This window comes from Grampus griseus, assembly GCF_964374135.1.
Source record: "Grampus griseus genome assembly, chromosome: 1".
Lineage (NCBI taxonomy): Eukaryota > Metazoa > Chordata > Mammalia > Artiodactyla > Delphinidae > Grampus > Grampus griseus.
Genome location: NC_139017.1, coordinates 70,614,377 through 70,634,195, shown reverse-complemented (window position 1 = coordinate 70,634,195; position 19,819 = coordinate 70,614,377). Strand labels below are relative to the sequence as shown.

The following is a 19,819-nucleotide window of genomic DNA, read 5'->3' as shown; positions in this document are numbered from 1 at the left end:
TACCATCCTGGGCAGGGGGCTACCTCTCCTGGCTTTGGAGAAGGGCAAGTGCCCCTGAGTTTGGGTAATCCAGATATTCGGGCCCAGGGGGCACTCCACCCCTCACCACACCCACCCTGAACGCCTGCCCCATGGCCCTTAGGCCTCCTTTCCACAGCGAGGACATCAAAACTCTTAGCTGTGTGGCCCCTTTGAGACCCTTCCTTCAGCCAGGCATCAGGGGTATCTGAGCACTTGATCTCAAGCTCCTGATTATGTGCCCAGGGGCTCACCAAATGCCCTCCCTTCTGGCTCCAACCCAACCCCAACAGCCTGGATTCCTGAGTTGGCACATTCAGTGTCACTTCCCTCACTCTCTCCAGGGACAGATAGTGTCACCCTAGTGTCCACTCACTAGTCGTGCCTTTAGATGAGCGACCCAGAGGAGCTCCTGTTCATGGAAAGCAGCCGGAAGAAGCCCCAGGTGTTCAGGCCCTCTGACTCCTGGGCAAAGGTCAGGAGAGGGTAGTAGGGGCCAGCACACTGCCCATCGGCCTCACAGGGATGAGAGGACCCCCAAACTCTCCTTTGTGCCCCTGGGGGCGGGCACTGGTGGCCTGAGGAGTTGGGCATTGAAGCCTCTTGCTGGAAGGAGGAAGACCCTTGCTGTGGGGTAATGGCTGTGACTAACATCTCCCTTGTCCTTCACCTCAGCTAAGGTTGGAGAAGATGACAAACAACTCCTGGACCAGGGGAGGGGCTTCCACGGCATTGTTGACACTAGGCCAAGGGGAAGGTCCAAGTTTCTGCTCCAGGTTTGCCCCCTGGCTGGGCATCTAAGACCTGGTGCCCTGCCATCCAAGCTCCCTGGGACTCGGAGGGAGTATGAGGCTGTGGGGCTGACCCAGGAGCAGCACGCTGACCTCTCCTGTCTTCGTACCTGGCTCTTCCTCCTACGTGATGATAGCCAGGAACCACCCTGGCTGCAGCCTTCTGTTCTGTACCCAGAGCCTAGAGGAAGAGGAACTGTGAACATCCCTATTTGTCCTGCCTCAACCAAGGCCTGGTCCAGTGGCACAGCTCACCTGACCCCGGACCACTTGACCTCGAAGCCTCCTGCCCCAGGCCTTTGGGCCTCTCACTATGGAGGACTCCAATCTCTTCCCCACAAAGATGCATCAGTGGCTCCTGAGCTGGGAGGGGGTGGGACATGAGACCTAGAGCCTCCAGCATCCCTTTGCCCAGGTGGGGGACTTGACGAGAGGGCACAAGAACAATTCCAAGGGGGTAGATGGTAAACCTGTTATTCTTTTATGCTAATCTGTCTCCACACCATTTCCTACCCTTCCTAGCCAGCTGCAGGTTATTTTTTTCTGGACTTCTGTCCGAATCGGGGTGGGGGGGAGGAGGAAATCAAGAAAGTTGTTTCTGGACTATTTTAGTCACTGTCCTCATCCTTCTGCCTCTGTGGTAGGTGTCCATCACTCTCCTTCCCCGGGCCAACCTATTGTCTGTATTTAGCTGTCTCTGAGAGAGGACACTTCTTCCCTCCACAAAGCTTCTCTGTATAGTTGGGAAGTCCCTTCTGAAGTCTAACCACCATCTTTCTTGCTACCTTATTACATCAACTTTTTTTTCTTTAATTTTATTGGAGTATATTTGATTTACAATGTACATCCACTTTTTTTCTAGGACATAGATGGCAGTAGAGTTTGTCTTCCAGCATCCCTACATCTTTCTCCAAAACGTTCTTTTGGGCCAGTCACCACCTGCTCATCTTTGGAGGTGAAGCACAGGCAGTGTTTTTCTGAAGCCCTCTTTTCTTCAACTCCCAATCCCTTCTTTAAGACCGTCCACATCCACGTGCCCAGCGCTTCCTGAGCACGCAATGTCCCATCCTGTGGAGGTTAGGGGACATGCGTGGTGGGGAGAGGACTTGACCCCAGTGCTGCCCTCTGGGCCTGTGCAAGTGCAGGTGTGCCTGTCTGCTGTGCGAGTGTGTGGGTCTCAGATCCAGGGCTTATGTGTGGAGTCTCTCCTCCCTTGTACTCGCTGGTGGCCTGACACCAGCAACTCAGGGAGGGAGGAGAGAACAACCTTACCCACTCTTTTTTCCCTAAGCTGTGGTTCCGCCAGCAACCATTAGGGGTCACTGTTGCCTTAGCCAGCAATGACAGGCAGGAACAGGGAAGGGCAGGGGCGCGTGCGGTGGGACACGTGGTCCTTGCTGCCCACCTGGACCCTAACAGGATAGTGTCTGAGTTGTGGTTAGCATAGAGACGGCCTCGCACAGACTCATGCACACTCCGCTCGTGCCTTAAGGAGCTGTGGTTTTCAGGACAGGTGCTGGAGTGAGCAAGCACGCTTAGAAGTATGAACCTCCGCAGAACCCCCGTGTGTGGCAGCATGGGAGCTCTGGCCCTGAGGACCTGGATGCAGGAAACGCTGATACAGGATGCGAAAAAGCCTTGAGCTAGGCCCAGCCCCTTCTGCTACCACCCCCTTCACCAAGGTTTTAAGTCGTTCATCTGCAGCTCCTCCCCTTCGAATACCCTGATGGCACTGGCATGAGAGCCTGGAAACAGACTCCCATGTGCTCCTTTAACCTGCCTCCGGGGCATCTCTGCTCCTGGGATGGAATAACGGTAGGGAGCCAGACACACAGACTCTGCTCTGACGTGTGTCCCCTGCCTTGCCTGGGGGGCATCCAGCACGGACTGGTGATGTCATCAGTACCCCTCCCCCACCCCAAGTTCTGCCCACTTCAAGTCTGTCCTGTGATACCCCAGGACATGTCTGCCCAGTGGAAATACGGAGGGATGAGGTGTAGGGGACGGGTTGGTGAGGCTGGGAGGCCAGATACGAAGGTTCCCCTGCCGGGCTCAACCACTTCTGGCCACCTGAGCCGCAGATAATAGCAGGATGGTCCTGCTTCACTGCCATGGCAACCCTGGCTGCTCAGTCCTCATGGAGGTGGTGTTTGACAGCAGTGTATTTATCCTATATCACTGCCTCAGGGTCACCACCTCAAGTCCCCAAGGAGGGAGGGAGGAAGTTCATCCAGTGTTAACACCATATAGATGGAGAGATAATGGGCTGCCCAGGACGAGGGTATAAACAGACCTCGGCCTTTATTGTGCCTTCTCCAGTCTTCCCATGAGAGGCAGGGGTGGGGGGCAGAAGTGAGGGCACGGAGGAAGCAAGGCTATTAAAGCCTTAATAATCCAAGGGTAGGAGGGGGATTGAGGGGGAAAGGACTGGGAGAAGGGGTGAATCTGCCCCAAGGGAACGCCCTGGAGAAGAGGAAGGGGGAGCACCAAGCTTGGGGTCTTTGGGTATGGCAAAGGAGAGGAAGGGGGGTGAGGGCAGGCCTCCAGGCCAGGCTGGGAACCCACTTGCCCGGGTCCCTGGGTTCTCCTCACAACCCCTGTGGGACGGGGCAGAGGGGAGGAGGTGAGAGGAGCAGTCACGTGGATGCCCAAACCCAGCCTCCCAAACACAGACAGAGAGGGTTCCATCCCCGATTCTGGTTGCTCATCTGGTTTCAAACGCGCTGATGACCCCAGATGCCCACAGGAGCTCCAAAGCCGAGGGTGGGGTTCCCCAGACGCTGCCTCTGGGGCGGGCAGGCCTCTCTTCCTAGTCTGAGTAGGCTCTCTCACTCAGAGGGCAGGATGTCTTGTCCTTGGTCTAACCTCCACTTCTGTTGTGGCCTTGATTACTTCCGCATGGAGGATCAGATTCCTGAGAAAATCTGTCCTGCCATGACTCTGCTCTGCTCTCCCCGTCACCCCCAATCTGTCCTGCTCCTGCTCTCTGTGCCCCCCTCGGCCACCCCCTGCCCTGTCTCAGCATCTCACGGCTGCAAAGGTCAGGTCCCTTCCTCTCTGCCCATGGGAGGCCAACCAGCCAGGGAATGGGGTGCCCCTCAGTGCCCTGGACCCCCATTTTGGGGGCTGAAGTCTGAGGAAGCCCCTTTAGGGGCTGGCGGGGAGTCAGGCTCTGCATCTGTGGGCAGCAGCGAGGCCCGGGCCCCCCGGCACTCTGGGCTGTAATAGAAGGAAAGGAGGCGGAATGAGGGCCGCAGCTCTTCCTGTATGCTGTCCAGGATGTGGGTAAAAGTTGGGCGCAGGCGTGGGTTCTGCTGCCAGCAGCGGTGCATCAGCTCCTGCCTGGGGGAGGTGGGGGGCAGTGTCAGAGGGGTGCACACGTCCTGCCTCCTGCACTGAGAGGGTCAATCAGTGTGATTGTAGGGGGGGTCATGGGGGATTATGTCTGAGAGGGTCACAGGGGAGTAAATGGGGGTTGTAGTGGGGATGTTGAGTTGGAGGGCTCAGAGCTGGGGATCAGTGCAAGTAAAAGCATCAGAGGAGGTGGGCCAGACTCACGGGGGTGGGACAGGTATAGGCAGGGCAGACTGGGGTGACTCACAGCTGAACGGGACAGCTCTCCAGCTCCTCTAGGACCCCGCCATCCATGACGAACTTGAGCACCTGCTCATTGGATAGGCCCTGGTAGGGTTGTTCAGCCAGGGTCACAATCTCCCAGAGCACCACGCCAAATGACCTGGAGGATGCGGAGGAGGGCCTGAGCCCAGCACCCTTAACGCAGCTCAGCGCACCCTAAGGAGTGCACCCAGGCCTCTCCCAAGGCCCTGCCTCCACACCCCCTGAGCCCTCTGCTCCAGCCAGGCCCCACCAGACATCCGAGTGGGTGGTGAAGATTCCATCTTTGAGGGACTCAGGGGCCATCCAGCGCACAGGCAGCAGCCCCTTCCCGCCCTTGCGGTAATAGTCTGTCTCATACACATCTCGAGTCATCCCGAAGTCTGGAAAGTGAGGGTAGACGGGGTGTGGGGCAGCAGAGCCATTCACCAGCTCCTGCCCCAGGAATACCTCTCCCAACCCTCTCCGCCTCCAAGAATCCTGGAATGTGAGGGTTCAAAGGACCTCAGAGATCATCCCATCCAAATCCTGCTGCCCTCGGACGAGGAGACTGAGATCCAGGGTGGGGGGCTATCAGGGACAGAGCTGTGGGACAGGCCTGGGTCTCCTCAAGCCTCGCTTAGGGGGAGTCACTCTACCCAGGCTGCCCCCACCCGCCTGGCCCCCTCTGTACCCCCGATCTTGACGGTGAAGTCCTGGGACACCATGCAGTTTCGGGCCGCCAGGTCTCGGTGCACAAACTTGTTGGCAGCGAGGTAGGCCATGCCGTCCGCGATCTCACCAGCCATCTGGATCATATCTCCCAGTGCTGGCCGAGGGAGCCCAGGGTTGTTCTAGAGCCAAGAGAGGGGGCTAGTGAAGTAGGAACTTGAGGCTGGACTCCTGCCCCATGATTACCCCTACAACTGTGCCCAAGTCCTCTCTAACTCCCCAGCCCCTCGCCCAGGATCTTCCTGGTCCCTACCTCTGCCTCAGGCCGCAAAGATCGAAGATGGCTCTTGAGGTCCCCCCGGGTCATTAACTCCATGATGACCAGAGTTGGCTGGCCCTGAGACACCACACCCAGGAGACGTACCTGGGATGGATAAAGAGCCTGGTTGCAGGTCTACCCAGCTCCCTTGATCTCCCTGGCCAAAACCTTGTTCTGCTCTCACAGCTGACCCAGACACCAACCCTCCTAACCCCAACCATGACCTAACAATGACCCTGACGCTAACCCATGACCTTAATCGATCTATCATCCCAATCTTCATGATTGAACCAACTCTGACCATGATCCTAATAATGATGTGAACACTCAGTGTTGACTTCCACCAGGACTGATTTCAGCCCTAGCCGTGATCCTACCATGGCCCTAGGATGACCCTGTTTTGACTCTAACCCCAGCCATGAGCTTTACCCCAATTAGGATCCTAACCACAGGCCCAACCCTGAACTTGATGGTGCCCTGAAATCATCTCTGATCTTTGCCCTCTTACCACATGAACTTCACCCTAATTTTGACCCTGACAATGCCCTTGACCCTCCCTTACCACATGGTGACACTTGAATGCCTTCATGACAGAGGCTTCCTTGAGGAACTCAATGCGTTCTCGTGGGCTGGCCAGCTCATTCACCGTCTTCAGGGCCACGGGCGTGAGCTCCTCTCCAACCTCAAGTCCTTGTGCCAGCCCCTCGTATACCATCCCAAAAGAGCCCTGGCCCAGTTCCCGGATTATGGAGATCTGCTCCCGAGGCACCTCCCACTCATCAGGGATGTACACTGAGAGGAAGTGGGAGTCACCAGGCGAGGGTACTGCTCTCTGCCACACCTCCACCCACTTCTCTTCTCTTCTGAAGGGCTCGGGTCCCAAGGCTGCCTTCTCCAAGATGGTCTGGAAGTCTGCCTCTTCTCCCCTCCTGTCTCCCTTTCCCACACCACCCGTCCAGCCACCCCCAGACCTACTATGAGAGGCACTGAAGTACTCCGGATTCACAGAGGTATACAGCGTGCTGTTTCTGCAATGGGAGGTGAGAGGGTCAGGCTGGAAGGGTCCTCGGGAAGGAAGAAGCAATGTCAGAGGACAAGGAAGAGGGACATTACAAGGAGGAAGGAAGTTACTGATCATAACCCCTAGCTCTGATCAGGGTGACCGCTGGGGAACACCAAGCACTTTCCAAGCTAGTCTTGGTCCTAGTCCTGGGATCTGGGATCTGACAGGCTGGGAAAAGGGAGGACAGAAGTAGAGAAGCTGCTGTGTGCTCAGCTAGTCCTCAGAACCCAGCTAATCAAAGTCCTGCCCTCAGTTCCCTCTCATATCCAGCCCTAGGGGGATCTGACCTCAAGAATCCCAGGATCCCAGGACACATCCTGAGGTCTCCTGCTTCTCCCCCTGCTATGATAGGACCAGTTTCATTAGTTCTCAGGCTAAGAGTATGGTGACCAACAGACCCAGTATGCCCAGACTGAGGGGTTTCCCAGGATTTGGGACTTTCACTACCAAGATCAGGAAAGTCCCAGGCAAACGTGGACAAGTTGGTCCCCCTAACTGAAAGGTGTGTCTCTTTCCTCCATGCCGCCCCCAGGGGAAGAGTTACTGCTTCTAAGGAATTCCTTTCTGCTGTCTCATCTGCTACCCTCTGATTGCACTGACCTTACGATGAGGGCTCAGGGAAGAAGGGGGTTGGGAACCAATATGGGACTCGTCATCACCTCTTCTTGCTGTAGAAGAAACCGAGGGCAGCAAGAATGCTGAGCAGCATGAGGCCCACGGGGGTGACAGTGAGAAGGACGTGCAGCCCCCCGGAGTCTTCCTCCTCTGGTGGCCAGAAGGTGGCAGAGGTTTGGGTCAAAGATGGAGAAGTCAGAAAAAAAGCAAAAAACAATAATAATAAAAAAAGGTGGAGAAGTCAGAGGGTAGAGGACACTTCTCTTTCCACAGTGGGTGGTGAGGATGGGGGAGGGAGGGGGTGGAGGGGCCTGTGGTTTCCACAGCGGGAGATGTGGCCGGGGACCCAGGTGGGGGCCGTTTGGGAGTACAGGTCTGGGACAGCGGCTCTGCACACCTGGGCCAGGGATGTAAAAAGCGACACCGTCTGTCCAGGAGCCATTGCCAGCCAGTGAGGTTGCCCGAACTCTGGCCGAGTAGTTTCCAGGAGGCAGCAGGGCCAGGTGGACGCCCCCAAACTTGGCATATCGCAGGCGGGACACACACAGCACTGTGGCCTCCTGAGGGCAACACAGAAGAGCTGGCTGGGAAGAGGATGGAGGCACAAACTGGGGCTAGGTTAGGGTGTCTCCTGGGGTACCTACCTCTCCCAAGCGGCGGTACTTGATTTCGTACTTGAGAATGAGTCCGTTGGGGTCTGGTGGCTCAAGCCAGCGTAGGAGAACACTGCTCTTACTGGCTGCCTCCCAGGCCACCTTCCCTGGGATGCCATCAGCCTCTCCTGCGGGAGAGGGCATCAGGCAGCCCGGCCACAAGTATTTCCTCTCACCTTCATGTTCAAACCCAAGGGCGCTAAACTGGGAGGTTTGAGGAAACGCTGGGATTATGGGGACTGGAAAGGTTGAGCAAACTGCGGCCCTGAGGTTGGCGGGAGGTCAAACTGGCTGGTTGGAGCACTAATTGGTTAGGGTCCTCGGGATCGGTGTGTGGGCGGGGTAGAGCTGGGGGGGGGGGGTCACCTACTGTGGGGCATGGTACGTGCAAAGACGAAGGTGGCAGCGCTGCAGCCCACAGTGTGCGCCGCGTGGTTGCAGGCATGGATGTCGATCCGGTACTCTGTGAAGTGGCGCAGACCCTTCAGCACCGCCCGCTCCCGGGGCACTTTGTCCTCCTGGATCTCGAAATCCGAGCTGTTCCCCCCAAGCCGGAGAGCGCCGGCTGCCCGGCGGTGCCTCCCTGAGTCCCTAGGGAGGGCGCGAGTCAGAGCCAGGCCCCGGTCCCGGGAGCCACGCCTCTCGGCCCCTGCTCCGCCCCCGCTCACCTTTGAGGGCTCTTATTGATGGACGTCACCTTCCAAGGGGATCTGGGGAGACCGGGGGATCGGGGGGGTGGGCCCTGTCAGGCCCGCCTGGAAGGCGCCCCAGTGCCCTCTGCAACGGCGGACCGCCTCCCAACCCCACCCACAACCCAGGCCCCGCCCCCTCCCCCCGCCCCGCCCCGTAGACCCCGCTCATCAGCACCCTGGCCTCCCGGCTCTCTCGTGCCGAGACGCACTTGGGGATGGTGATGGCGTTGTGTAGAAAGTTTTCAAACTTCTTCTGGAAGGAGGCCTCCTGTGCCTCCAGCGGTGGCAGGACCTGCCCAGGAGGTGGGTGCTGGCAAGGGCAGCAGCCAGGCTCCCTGTCGGCCTCGAGCTCCCCGTCTTCGCGGTCGAAGCGGGGCTCGTTGTTGCTGGTGGGCAGCCGCAAGCCTGGTGCGGCGGCGGCGAAGGAAAGAGTTAGACTGGCAGCGCCCGCGGCCCGACACCCCAACCCCTCCGGTCCGCGCCTCCTCCTTGCGCACCGCGGTGGCAGTAGTCATTGAGGTAGAGGTCGCTGTCCTCTGCCAGGCGTTGCCACAGCACCAGGTAGTAGGTGATGTTTCCGTTGCGCTGGGTCGGTGGCTTCCAGCGCACCAGCAGGTGGGAGGAGGAATTGGACGTGGAGATGACGTCCTGGGGCACTGTGGGTGCTGGGGGTGTGAGTAGGGTACAACTGAGGGGCTGCAGATCCCCCTTTCAAATACTGTCTGGTTATGGGCCCTTCTCTCTGAGATCCAGCCTCCCAGCCTCTATAGGCCCGGTGTTCAGTGACCCAGCTTCTCTATTTCTGGTGCTTGGGTTCCCCCATTCTCACTAGGACCCAGGCATTTAGCTCCCACCCCCCTTCAAAGGCTTCAGCCTACCTGCAGGTAAGGTTCGGAGGTAGATGATGGGGCTTTGGGCTCCTTGGTGGGGGCTGTCCTCTTCAGTGGTCAGCGTGATGGCCCGCACAAACACTGCGTACTGTGTCCAGGGCTTCAGCGGGGCTAGGGTCACACCTGGCTCCTGGGTGCGGCTTAGGGGCAGTTCCACGTCCAGTAGGTTCCAGCTCTGGGCCCCACATGCATCTGGACCTACATGCTCTGTGGCATTCTGGAATGGGCTGAACACCCCATCCCTAGAGATGAGGGGCAGCTCAGCCCCAACCCCAGTTTCTAGCATCCCCCTCCTCTCTGAATCACTCCAAGACTGTCATAGTCATGCTTCTTCCAGTATGAGGGCATTCAGAAGCAGGTGTGGGTCTGCCCTTTGGGGCAGGTGCCTTGTGGACATGACACACTCACTGAGTGGGTCTGCTCAGAGCTGGAATTGAGCCAGGATCCCCAGTATATCTCTAAGGGAGCACAGCCATAGCCACACTGCAAGGCAGATGCTAGGGGAGTTTCCTGAAAGACCTCGAAGATTCTTTGCCCTTTGAGTCCAAAGGCAGTGGTGTATAGTCCTGCAGAATGTGAGCTGTACAACCGGTGGGTAGGGGTGGGAGGCCGGGGCTCTACATTGCAGTCCATGTTAGCATTCCTTAACGTGCGGTCCGTGGCCCAGAAGATTCGGCATTACCTGAATGCTGAAGCTTGTTAGAAATGCAGATTTATGGGCCCTGCCCAGGACTAATGGAATCAGAATCTGTGGGAGCGGGGCCCAGGAATCTGTATTTAACAAACTCTCCAGCTCCTCGTGCTAGAGTCCTTCATCTTCCACTGAGGCCTAGGAGAGCCTTGGCCCTGTGAGCAGGCCCCCCACCGTTAGTTTTTCTCCCTTCCTCCCAGGCCAGGCCCTGTGCTAGTGGGCAACGAAGATCTCTCCATTTTAATTCACAGGAAATGATTCCAAACCAGGTGGCTCCCATCTTCTATCTACCACAGAGGGTTAGTACTCCTCACTCCTGCTCTCCCAGCTTGCCTTCCCAAATCCATCTCTCTCCTCTAAAGAGTTCTATTTTTGATCCCTAGCCATGCTTTTGGAGAAGTTCTTCCTGTGGTCTAACCACTATCCATCCTGCTATGGTCAGTACATTCTCTCCAAAGAAAAGAGCAGCTGGTCCTTGGTTGTCCCTGCTCCCTCCCTTCCTCGGGCTTTAATGAAATGCTGGCAAGGATATGCATAAAACTGACCAAATTAGTGGGTAACCGCTGCTGGGGCAGGAGCACGTGGTCGGTACAAAGCATTAGCCTAGTGAAGTGAAGTTTAATTATCCAGGCCTTCCCAGCAGGGCGCCTCTCCTGGGCTTTCAGAAATCCTGATTGTCCTCTCCTCATCACTGGTTAAGGTGAAACTGAGGCACGAAGGGATGAAGAAGGTGAGAGGAGAGAGCCAGACGTGGGCCCTACGAAGGAGAACGACTCTGGGGTCCTGGCTTGCTGGCTCTCCACAGCCCCCCGGGTCTCTGCCCTCACCTGCCTGCGGTGGTGAACAAATTGACGTGGTGGGGCTCTGACCCCGGCCCGCTCTGGCCCCGCCCCCGCTCTAGCCCCACCCACTCTGGCCCCGCCCCCGCCACTCACGACTCCTTGTAGTACACGATGAAGCTGAGTAGGTCGCGAGCCTCCAGCGGCTCGAAGCGCTCCCAGCGCAGCAAGATACGGTCGGCCTCCGTCACGTTGGACACGAAGCGCAGGGTGCGTGTCTGGCCTGTTCAGGGTGAAGGGCGAACACTTGCTCTTGACCGTGTTGAGAGCACCTGCTTGAGCCGCCTACTCCCAACCCCCACCCTGACGCCGCAGCATCCCACCCCCAACGTGGCCTCTGAAGAGAAATGATCACATTGTCCCCTTCCACCCGGGAGCATGTCTGGTGTATTTCAGTGTGTGTGAAAGTCAGCGTGTGCGTGCGTCTGGGTGTTCCTTGGGGTCACATCTCTCACTGCCAGGGTGCCAGGGGTTGGGGTATTGGGCCTCACAGGCAGCTCGGTCTCCGTTGGTGCGGGGATTGATCTCTGCCTTGTTTTGCCGTCCCTTCGTGCCAGTCACCTCCTCCAAGCGGTAGATGTGTTCCAAGCAGAGGCGTGGGTTGAAGGCGAAGTATATCTTGCCCACGGGAATGGTGAGCCCCGCAGCCACCCAGGAGCCCAGCTGCTGCAGGTTCTGGTTGTCCAGCACGTACAGAGTGTAGTTCCTGGGGGAGGCCAGGGAACCTTGCTCTGCACGGCCAGTGGGGGCAAGGGGTGAGGAAAGGGGTGTCTTATGGGTTCTTCCTGAAGGGGCTGCACTGGGGGCACAGGGAAGGAGCGGCACACAGCAGCCCACCCACACCAGTACACACGGGGCATTCGTACACACCCACTCGGTGCCACTGACCAGAAATGTGAGGTCCGGCAAGTCACCCACACTCTGTGTTTTCCTCATCAGTGAAATGGGGTCAACTGTTTTTCTGCCTCCCTCCTTCCCTCATCTCACATTAATTGAGCACCTGCTACGTGCCAGGCTCTGTCCTGGCTTTGGGGACACAGGGAGGAGTGGGACTCAGCCTGGGGCTATGCCTCTCCAGCTGGAGTGGGGGCACCCCTGGGGGTACATGAGAAACCACTTGGCTGGATGGTAATTTAAAACATTATTTTGAAAAATCCTGGCTACATTAAGGGTAGGTCTCGACTGGTAAAGGTAGGAATGGGTTTCAAACACAGGCAGTCTTGCTCTGCAGCTAAGAGGATCAGATGATAACAATTATAGCCAATACATATAGAGTTATATGTAACTATAATTTTATGTAGTAATATATACTTTGTTTCAGGCTCTGTTTTAGTGCTTTATACATAACAACTTAAGTAATATTCACAACAGCCCTAAGAAATAAGTAGAGTTATATTAACCCCATTTCACGGATGAGAAAGTTGAGGACCAGAGAAGTTAAGTAACCTACCCAGAGTCACACAGCTAGTAAGTAGCAGAGTTGGTTCCCATACTCTTCACCACAGTTTTGGGAGTGTTGGGGAGGAGATGAGACAGAGGGAACTATTTCTGACCCCTTACCCATCCACCATGGTGTCCCCCCGGATTAGTTTGAGGTTCTTGAAAAAGCCTAGGGACACGAGGGCAAAGGAGTGCTTGATTTTGAGGAAGCCAGTGATGGTCTCTACCAGTCCCAGGCTGCGCTGCAGCTCCAGCTCCAGGTTATCTGGGAATGGGGAAGACAGGGCTGGAGCAGGGGCAAGGAAAGTGATGGTTCCATTGGGAGGGGGGAGCTGAATGGGGGCCAAGGGAAGGGGGCCCTCAGGGCTGGGACCCAGGATGGTGGAAAGCGGTGCTTTGGCTGGATCATTGTAAGGGGTGTGGCCTGGAGGAAGGGTGTGGCCAGGAGGAGAGGTATGGTCCTGAGGAAGGCACTAACAGCCTTGACGAAGATTGAGGATGAGGCTCCCTTCCACGTGGGTGCAGCCCACCAGATCCTGTGCTGCCTGGACAGAGTCGATGGTCTTGGTGCCCACTTTGCACTCTTTGGGGCATAGCCCCTCGCATTTGTGGCAGAATATGCTAGTAGGGGCAAGCAGAGGATGTGGCATGAGCCCTGGACCAGTGTGGGCCTCCTCACTGCTCCAAGGGTGCCCCCCCCCCCCGCCCACCTGACACTCACCTGCTGTCATTACGGGTGAAGCCTGGAGGGCACTGGGCCAGGCAACTACCCTGGTGGATGCCAAAGGTGGAGGCGCGGCCAGGCACAGAGCGCAGGCTGGCACAGTGCTCGGCCGTGACGCAGCGCCAGGACTCATGCTGGTAGGTGCCTGGAGGGCACGCCCTGTGGCAGGCACCCTGGAAGTAGAGGTGGCGGCAGGCGACGCAGGCATGGGGGTCTTCTGGCCGGCTGCAGCCTCCCAGGCATTCAGTGTGGCAGCACTCACCCCTAACTGTGCAGGCCAGCCCACGGGGACAGGGGCACACTGTGGGCAGAGTGCTGCATTAGACCTTACCACGCCTCCTTGGTCCTAGCTCCACCCCCTGCTCCTGGGCTAACACTCTTAGTCTGCACCCAAATCCCTCCAGCTCAGATGACACTGGTTGCTGACTCTGTTTTCCGCAGACGGGGGCTCTTGAAGATAGGGACCGTGGCCCCTCTCTGTGACTCCTCACCTCCCACAGTGCCTAGCCAGGGGTGTCAGAGCTCAGGACCAAGCAGCGACCTTGTCTATCAGGGCTGCTGCTCCCCAGCCTGCTGTCCTGTCTAGGCCTAGTGCCCAGATCATTGCCAGGCATGGGGCCAAGGTGAACAAGTCAGCTTCTCCTGAGGAGTGAGGTCCAGGGCAAGGTGGGTCTGGGAGTGTGTAGAAGGAGGGGCCGTCCCTGGTCATTTGACCCATGGCCCTGCCCATACTTCCTCCCTCTTCAGCGCTCTGCCCTGGGTGGGAGGTGGTCCCAAGCAGATGTGGATGGGTTTGGGGCCGGGTGCCAATGGCCTGGCTACTCTGCACAGTGGCAGCTGGATGTCTGCGAGAGCGATGCGTGTGGCAAGGGTCAGCCAGGGCGTGTTGACACTATACAGAGAGAGGACGTGCAGCAGCTGTGTTTACAGCCAACAGGGAGATATTGGGGAGGTGGGGCCCAGTGGATACAGCAGGGATCTGGTTACTCTTCTGCCCTCACGCTGAGGCATTGGGGTGAGGGGAGCTGACCTCCAGGAGCTGCGTGGAAAGAGCCCCAGCTTGGGGACCCCAGATCTGCTTCCAGTCTCTGAAGGTCTTCTTTCCCTCCCCTATAACTTTCACTTCCTCCTCCAACCATCCCCTCCTTATTCCACTCCTCCTTTTCTGCACTCTTTCCTTCTGTTTCCCCTCCATGCACCTTACCTCCTAAAGAAGATCCCACGTCACATTATTTGTCCTCACCTGCCCTGTCATTCATCTGTCACCTCCTCCTTTCTCCTTCCACCCAGCTCCCAACCTTCCCATTTCAATACTGCCAGCCTGTGCTGAGGCCATGTTTATCAGAAGCATAGAACTGCTAACATGGCCCAGGCACTGCTCTAATGTTTTACAGAATAGCTCATTCTTCATCACAATGCTCTGATCGTTTTACAGATGAGGAAACTGAGGCACAGATTAGCTAAATAAACATAGCTGGTAAGTAGTAGAGCTGAGATTCAAACACAGGCCCGTCGGCTTTGCTCTTGTCCACTGCCCCATACTGCTTCTTGTGCAGCTGACTTGTATCCATTCATGCCACCCTTCCCCTCCTCACCACGTCCAACTTATACCTATCTTTTACTGTCTCTCCATAACTACCTGATGCTGTCTTGTGCCCACCCCTTGACTGCCTTATGCTACATCAGTTGTTTAACTTTTCTGAGCCTCAGTTTCCTCATCTGCAAAACTGGAAGAGTAACAGCACCTCCCTCATAGGATGAGTGAGGATTAAAATAAATAGTGTCGGCAAAGTACTTACCCATACCATCTTATGGCCAGCCAGCCCCATTTGACCCTGCCCCCTCTGTGCCCCCAGTCATGTTCTGTGCCAGTGCCCACCTCTCTGGCAGTGGCTGGAGGTCCAGCACCTGTAGTCGGTGTGCCCGCTGAAGGTGGTCCTGGCACAGGGCTTGCCAGTGGCGCCCAGCACGCCAGGGCACACGTCGGCACACTCCTCGCCCAGCTTGTTGCCCACAATATGGTTGGCGCCAGGTGAAGGCTGCAGCAGGCCCCAGTCAATGGTGGAGAGGTGGCAGAGCTCCTGGTTCTTCTCCACGCGCACGGCCCCACTCAGCACGGCCCCCAGCGCTGGCAGCCCCACGTCCCGCAGGTGCGGCATCTCGAAGATGACCAGCGCGTAGCCCAGGAAGAGGCGGGCACCGCGGATGACCGCTAGGTTGGGGAAGAGGTCACGCAGGCTCTCCAGGCCATAGACACGGAAGAGCAGCAGGTAGTCGGTGACCTGAGTGAGGCGTGGGAAGCTGAGGCCACGGAAGTCCTCGCCGGTGGCCGTGAACATGAGCAGGATCTGCAGGTGGCCCTCCACCACGCTGCAGTTTTCCAGTCGACGCAGCTCTGCCACCTCTGAGCGGATGTCCAGGCTGGGGCACACTGTGGGTACAAGTGCAGGTAGCCCTCAGTACCGTTTGGGCCAAGCACCCCATGCGTGACCTCCTCCCTGGGCCTCAGAGACCTCATTGGCAGCTTGGAGGATCCCCACCAGATGAGCCAACATGGGCAAAAGTGAGCTTCTGAACTTCCCTCCCAAACTCACGTCCCCTTCTCCGTTGATTGCAACTTCATTCTTGCAGTCAGACTCCAAAACTAAAGCCTCCATGATTCCTTTCCTTGTCTAACCCCTACACTCTGTGGGCTCTACCTTTAAAATGTATCCAGGGCCACCTGAACTGCCTTCACCATCATCTTCTCCTGGCTTTACAGCAATAGCTTCCTAAATAGTCTCCTCACCTCCACCCTGTCCCCTCTCTCTTCTATCCTCCACTCTATAGCCAGAGTGCCTCCACTGCTCAAAACTCCCCAATGGCTTTCATCTCGCTGATGAAAAGCCAAAGTCCTTACCGCAGCCTACAGGGCCCCTGCAACTCTCCAACTTCACCCGCTTTCTCTCTCTTCTTCAGACACACTGGCCACGTTGCTGTTCCTCAAACAAGCTAGCCAAGCTTCTGCCTTGGGGTCTTTACACTTTCTGTTCCCTCTGGCTAGAACACTCTTCCCTCTCAATAGCTCCCTCACCTCTTTTAAGTCTTTGCTCAGATGTCACCTTCTCAATGAGGACTTCTCTGACCATCCTATTTAATAGGGCAACACTCCCTACTCCCCTTCCTACTTTTTTTTGTAATAAATACATAAATTTATTTATTTATTTTTGGCTGTGTTGGGTCTTTGCTGCTGCGTGGGCTTTCTCTAGTTGTGGGGAGCGGGGGCTTCTCTTCTGGCGGTGCATGGGCTTCTCATTGTGGTGGCTTCTCTTGTTGTGGAGCACGGGCTCTAGGCACGCGGACTTCAGGAGTTGTGTCACGTGGGCTCAATAGTTGTGGCTCGCGGGCTCTAGAGCACAGGCTCAGTAGTTGTGGCACATGGGCTTAGTTGCTCTGTGCCATGTGGGATCCTCCCGGACTAGGGCTCGAACCCGTGTCCCCTGCATTGGCAGGCAGATTCTTAACCACTGCACCACCAGGAAAGTCCCACTTCCCTTCCTACTTAATTTTTCTCCAAATGCTTAACGCTGGCTAATATACAATTTACTTATTTATTTTGTTTATTGTAAGCTCCAGAAGGGCAGGGATCATTGTATAATTCATTGCTGTATCCTTGGTGCCTGGTATAGTGCCTGGCATGAAACTGGTGCTCAATAAATATTTGATGAAGGAATGAATGAATGAAATCTGTGACTGGGCAGCAGTAGTCTGAGCTTCAGACACTCCACTTCTCTTCCAGGCCTGAGAAAGCTAGATGCCTGGTCCCTGCAACTGTTTACTCTCGAAGGGACATTCCGTGGCTCCCATTGCCAAAAGTTCAAGTTTAAATTCCTCAGCCTGCCATTTCAGGGTGTTGATAAACTGGGCCCCGCTAATACCTCTAGCCTCAGAAGAGTTCCTTGGCCTGCCAACACCCTCAGTTCTTGCCCTGAAAGCCTCAGGTCAAGCTCCCACCTTCCCTGGCCCTCTGAGTTAATCACTTCAGGCTCAGCTGCACTTAGTCCAGCACCCACACCAGAACACCTGGGGTATTGCCCCAACATTGCTTTCTGTCTGTCTGTCACCCCCTCCAAGGAGGGAGGCTGCTGAGGGTGGGACCCTTGTTAGTCAGCATCCCCACATGGTGCCCGGTTCAGGGCAGGAACCACTGGGCACTCAGGGGTTGTGGGTTGAATCGATGGACATCTGGATCCCAAGTCCAATCCTCCCTGGGGGACCTGGGTGTGTCTGGCTTCTCTGGATCGCAGGGCCCCAGCCCCCCTTTTCTTTCTTTCCCCAAGGCACGTAGGACCATTCTCCTAATGGGCTGGATACCTGGTCCCTGCACTCACTTCTCCCAAGGATACCTTCCATGTCCCCCACTCGGGAAGATTCAGGTCTGAATCCTTCAGCTTGCCATTCAAGTCCTGCTAACCTCTCCAGCCTCCACTCCCTCCCTTCCTACCCAGCCCTCAAGCAACAAGGCACCCATCATACATACCTAGGCCCATCCCCTGATGGTGAAAAGGGGGTGGCCAGGCTAGGCTGGCTCCCTGGGGCTTACTTCACACCTTCTCCCTGTTGTCATTAATGGTCCCTGTGCTTGGCTCTACCCAGCAACTGTGTGTGTGTGCGCGTGTGTGTGTGTGTGTCTGAGCACATGCAGGTACGCCTGCACACACACAGACAGGGAGAATGAGAAAACACTTCTAGTCCCTCCAGGCAAAGGCCAATCAGGCTCTGCAGGCAGATGGGGGGTTCTCTCAGGAGCCCACATGCCACTTCCCATCATGCCCCAGCCTCTCTAGGGCTCCCCTGATGGGAGTCATTTGGAAAAACAAATCTACGGCCTTCACAGGTTAACCCCTGCCTGCCTCCCTTCAGGACATGGTGGTATGCAGAGCTGCACTGGGAACGGGACATCTGGGTCCCCTGACCAAACACCGCCCTCCCCCGCCCCCCTGCCCCCAGGGCCGTGCTTCTGTCCTGACAACTGTGCTCCTGGCTGGCATTTGCTATGCCCTGTCCTGGCACAGCAGTGGAGGAGGGGAGGGGTGGAGGAGGGGAGGGGTGGAGGAGGGGAGGGGTACAGGGGTGGGGCTATGCCTTGCAGGCAGTGCCTCTGTGACTAGCACTCTTCAGGGGACCCCCTGCCCCAACCCACTCACATCACTCCTCTGTCTCTGCAGGAAGGGGAGACTCTGCTCTGCCCCTGGAAGTCCCAGTCTGAGGGCATCACGGGACCCCTCAGGCAGGCACAGAGAACTGGATTCCTGAGTTTCCTCAGTCTGGAAGGGAATGGTGGGTGTGGGGGAAGGGACATCTCTTCATCCTTCCGCCTTTGAATCTTCCACCCTCAGCACTTTTTCCTCTCCGTGCCAGCGCCCAGCACCCTCATGAGGGCCACTTCACCTACATGGTCCCAACCCCCAAAACCCTACACATGGCAAATGTTTAGCCTGGGGACTAATTAAAAGAAGCTCCCTACCCCAGCGGATGGGCCCTCATAGTGGGGGACATGGGACAGAACCTGGAGGCAGGAGCTCAGGACCCCAGCCTAGCTTGATCTCTCAATTCTCTGAGCTTCAGTTTCCTGTCTGCACAATGGGTTCAGTTACTTAATGGTGCCTAGTTTTCAGCTCCCCTTCCCATCCTGGCCCCTTTCCCATCCAGTGGCTCTAGAAAAGACCTCTAAGACTCATCCCCTCATTTTGACTCTCATTCAGGCTTTACCGGGATCACTGTTTCATAAGCAGGAATGGAGGACATCTATTCATCCCTGTTTCAGGGTCCTTCTCATTTCCCAGGGAACTGAGAGGAAAATGCCCGCCTCTGGGAAACTAAATGCTCTTCCTGGTGGGAAGTCCTTCTGAGACCTAACCCCAGTCTTCATGTCGAAGTAAGTAAATAGATGTGTTCTGGCTGGAAGCTCAGTGTTTGGCCTCCCAGTCTGCTGGAAGGGAGATGGGGCTCCAGGAGACAGTGCTGGGGACTCACCCTCGCGAGTGTCCAGGCTAAATCCCAAGGAGAGGAGGATCGCAAGCAGGCAGGCCACCCATGGCCGCAGACTGGCCACTGCCATTGTCTTAGTCCTGCCTTGTGCCCAGTCCTGGCTCTTCTCCAGATGGCTCCGGGGAGGAGAAGGACCTGACAGGCCCGAAGGGACACAGAGATGCAAGCTTCAGAGGGAAGGGGAAGGGAAGGGGCAGAGTGACAAAGAATCCCACACAGAGATGGCAGGAGACAGAAAAAAAGTCATGAGAGCCACAGAGACACAGACGGTGACAGGCCGCTGGAGCCAGAGACTCAGCGTGAAAACAGAGACAGAGAGATGAGGACAGAGATGCAGACAGCAACGGGAAGAGACTCAGAGAGGCTTCCAGGGAAAGAAAGTCACACAGGGTGCAGAGCAAAAGGCAGCGCAAGAGGCCGGTCAACCCCGAGGGCGGAGCAGAAGCCCGGGGTCGGGGGTGGTCCCGGGGAGCGCGGGACTCGCCGGGGACAGTCTCCCCGGATCCCTCCGGGCGCGCTCGGCTCCCCAGCGCCAGCTGGCCGCGCTGCCGCGGTATCTCCCTGGGTGGCACGCAGGGGCCGCGCCCAGCTCCTGCCTCCCCGCCCCAGATCGAACGGATTGGTTTGCCGGGACCTCTCGGTTCTCTCCGCCCCTCCGGCCAAGCCAAAATATTTAGCCTGACAACTCAGGGGTGGACAGGTCTGTTGGGGAAATAAGCCCAAAATACAGGGGGATGGTGGGCCAAGAACAGAGCTCCCCCCAGCCCCGCTGTGGCTGAGGTGGGTCC

At 56.9% G+C, this 19,819-nt stretch overlaps 1 protein-coding gene across 1 annotated transcript; it reads right to left on the bottom strand.

The window, feature by feature from the left end:
• Positions 1-3,907: 3,907 nt before the first annotated feature.
• On the bottom strand, positions 3,908-19,101 carry INSRR (insulin receptor related receptor; the record flags this gene model as incomplete). The annotated part of the gene is made up of 22 exons (XM_082669132.1): positions 3,908-4,151; positions 4,411-4,545; positions 4,678-4,807; positions 5,098-5,257; positions 5,389-5,499; positions 5,957-6,186; positions 6,370-6,422; positions 7,117-7,222; positions 7,470-7,632; positions 7,717-7,853; positions 8,096-8,316; positions 8,394-8,435; positions 8,627-8,822; positions 8,915-9,082; positions 9,296-9,534; positions 10,934-11,060; positions 11,329-11,543; positions 12,398-12,542; positions 12,756-12,898; positions 12,999-13,302; positions 14,881-15,432; positions 19,017-19,101. 22 exons carry the CDS (start codon positions 19,099-19,101, stop codon positions 3,908-3,910), a joined length of 3,906 nt encoding a protein of 1,301 aa, XP_082525258.1.
• Positions 19,102-19,819: the final 718 nt, after the last annotated feature.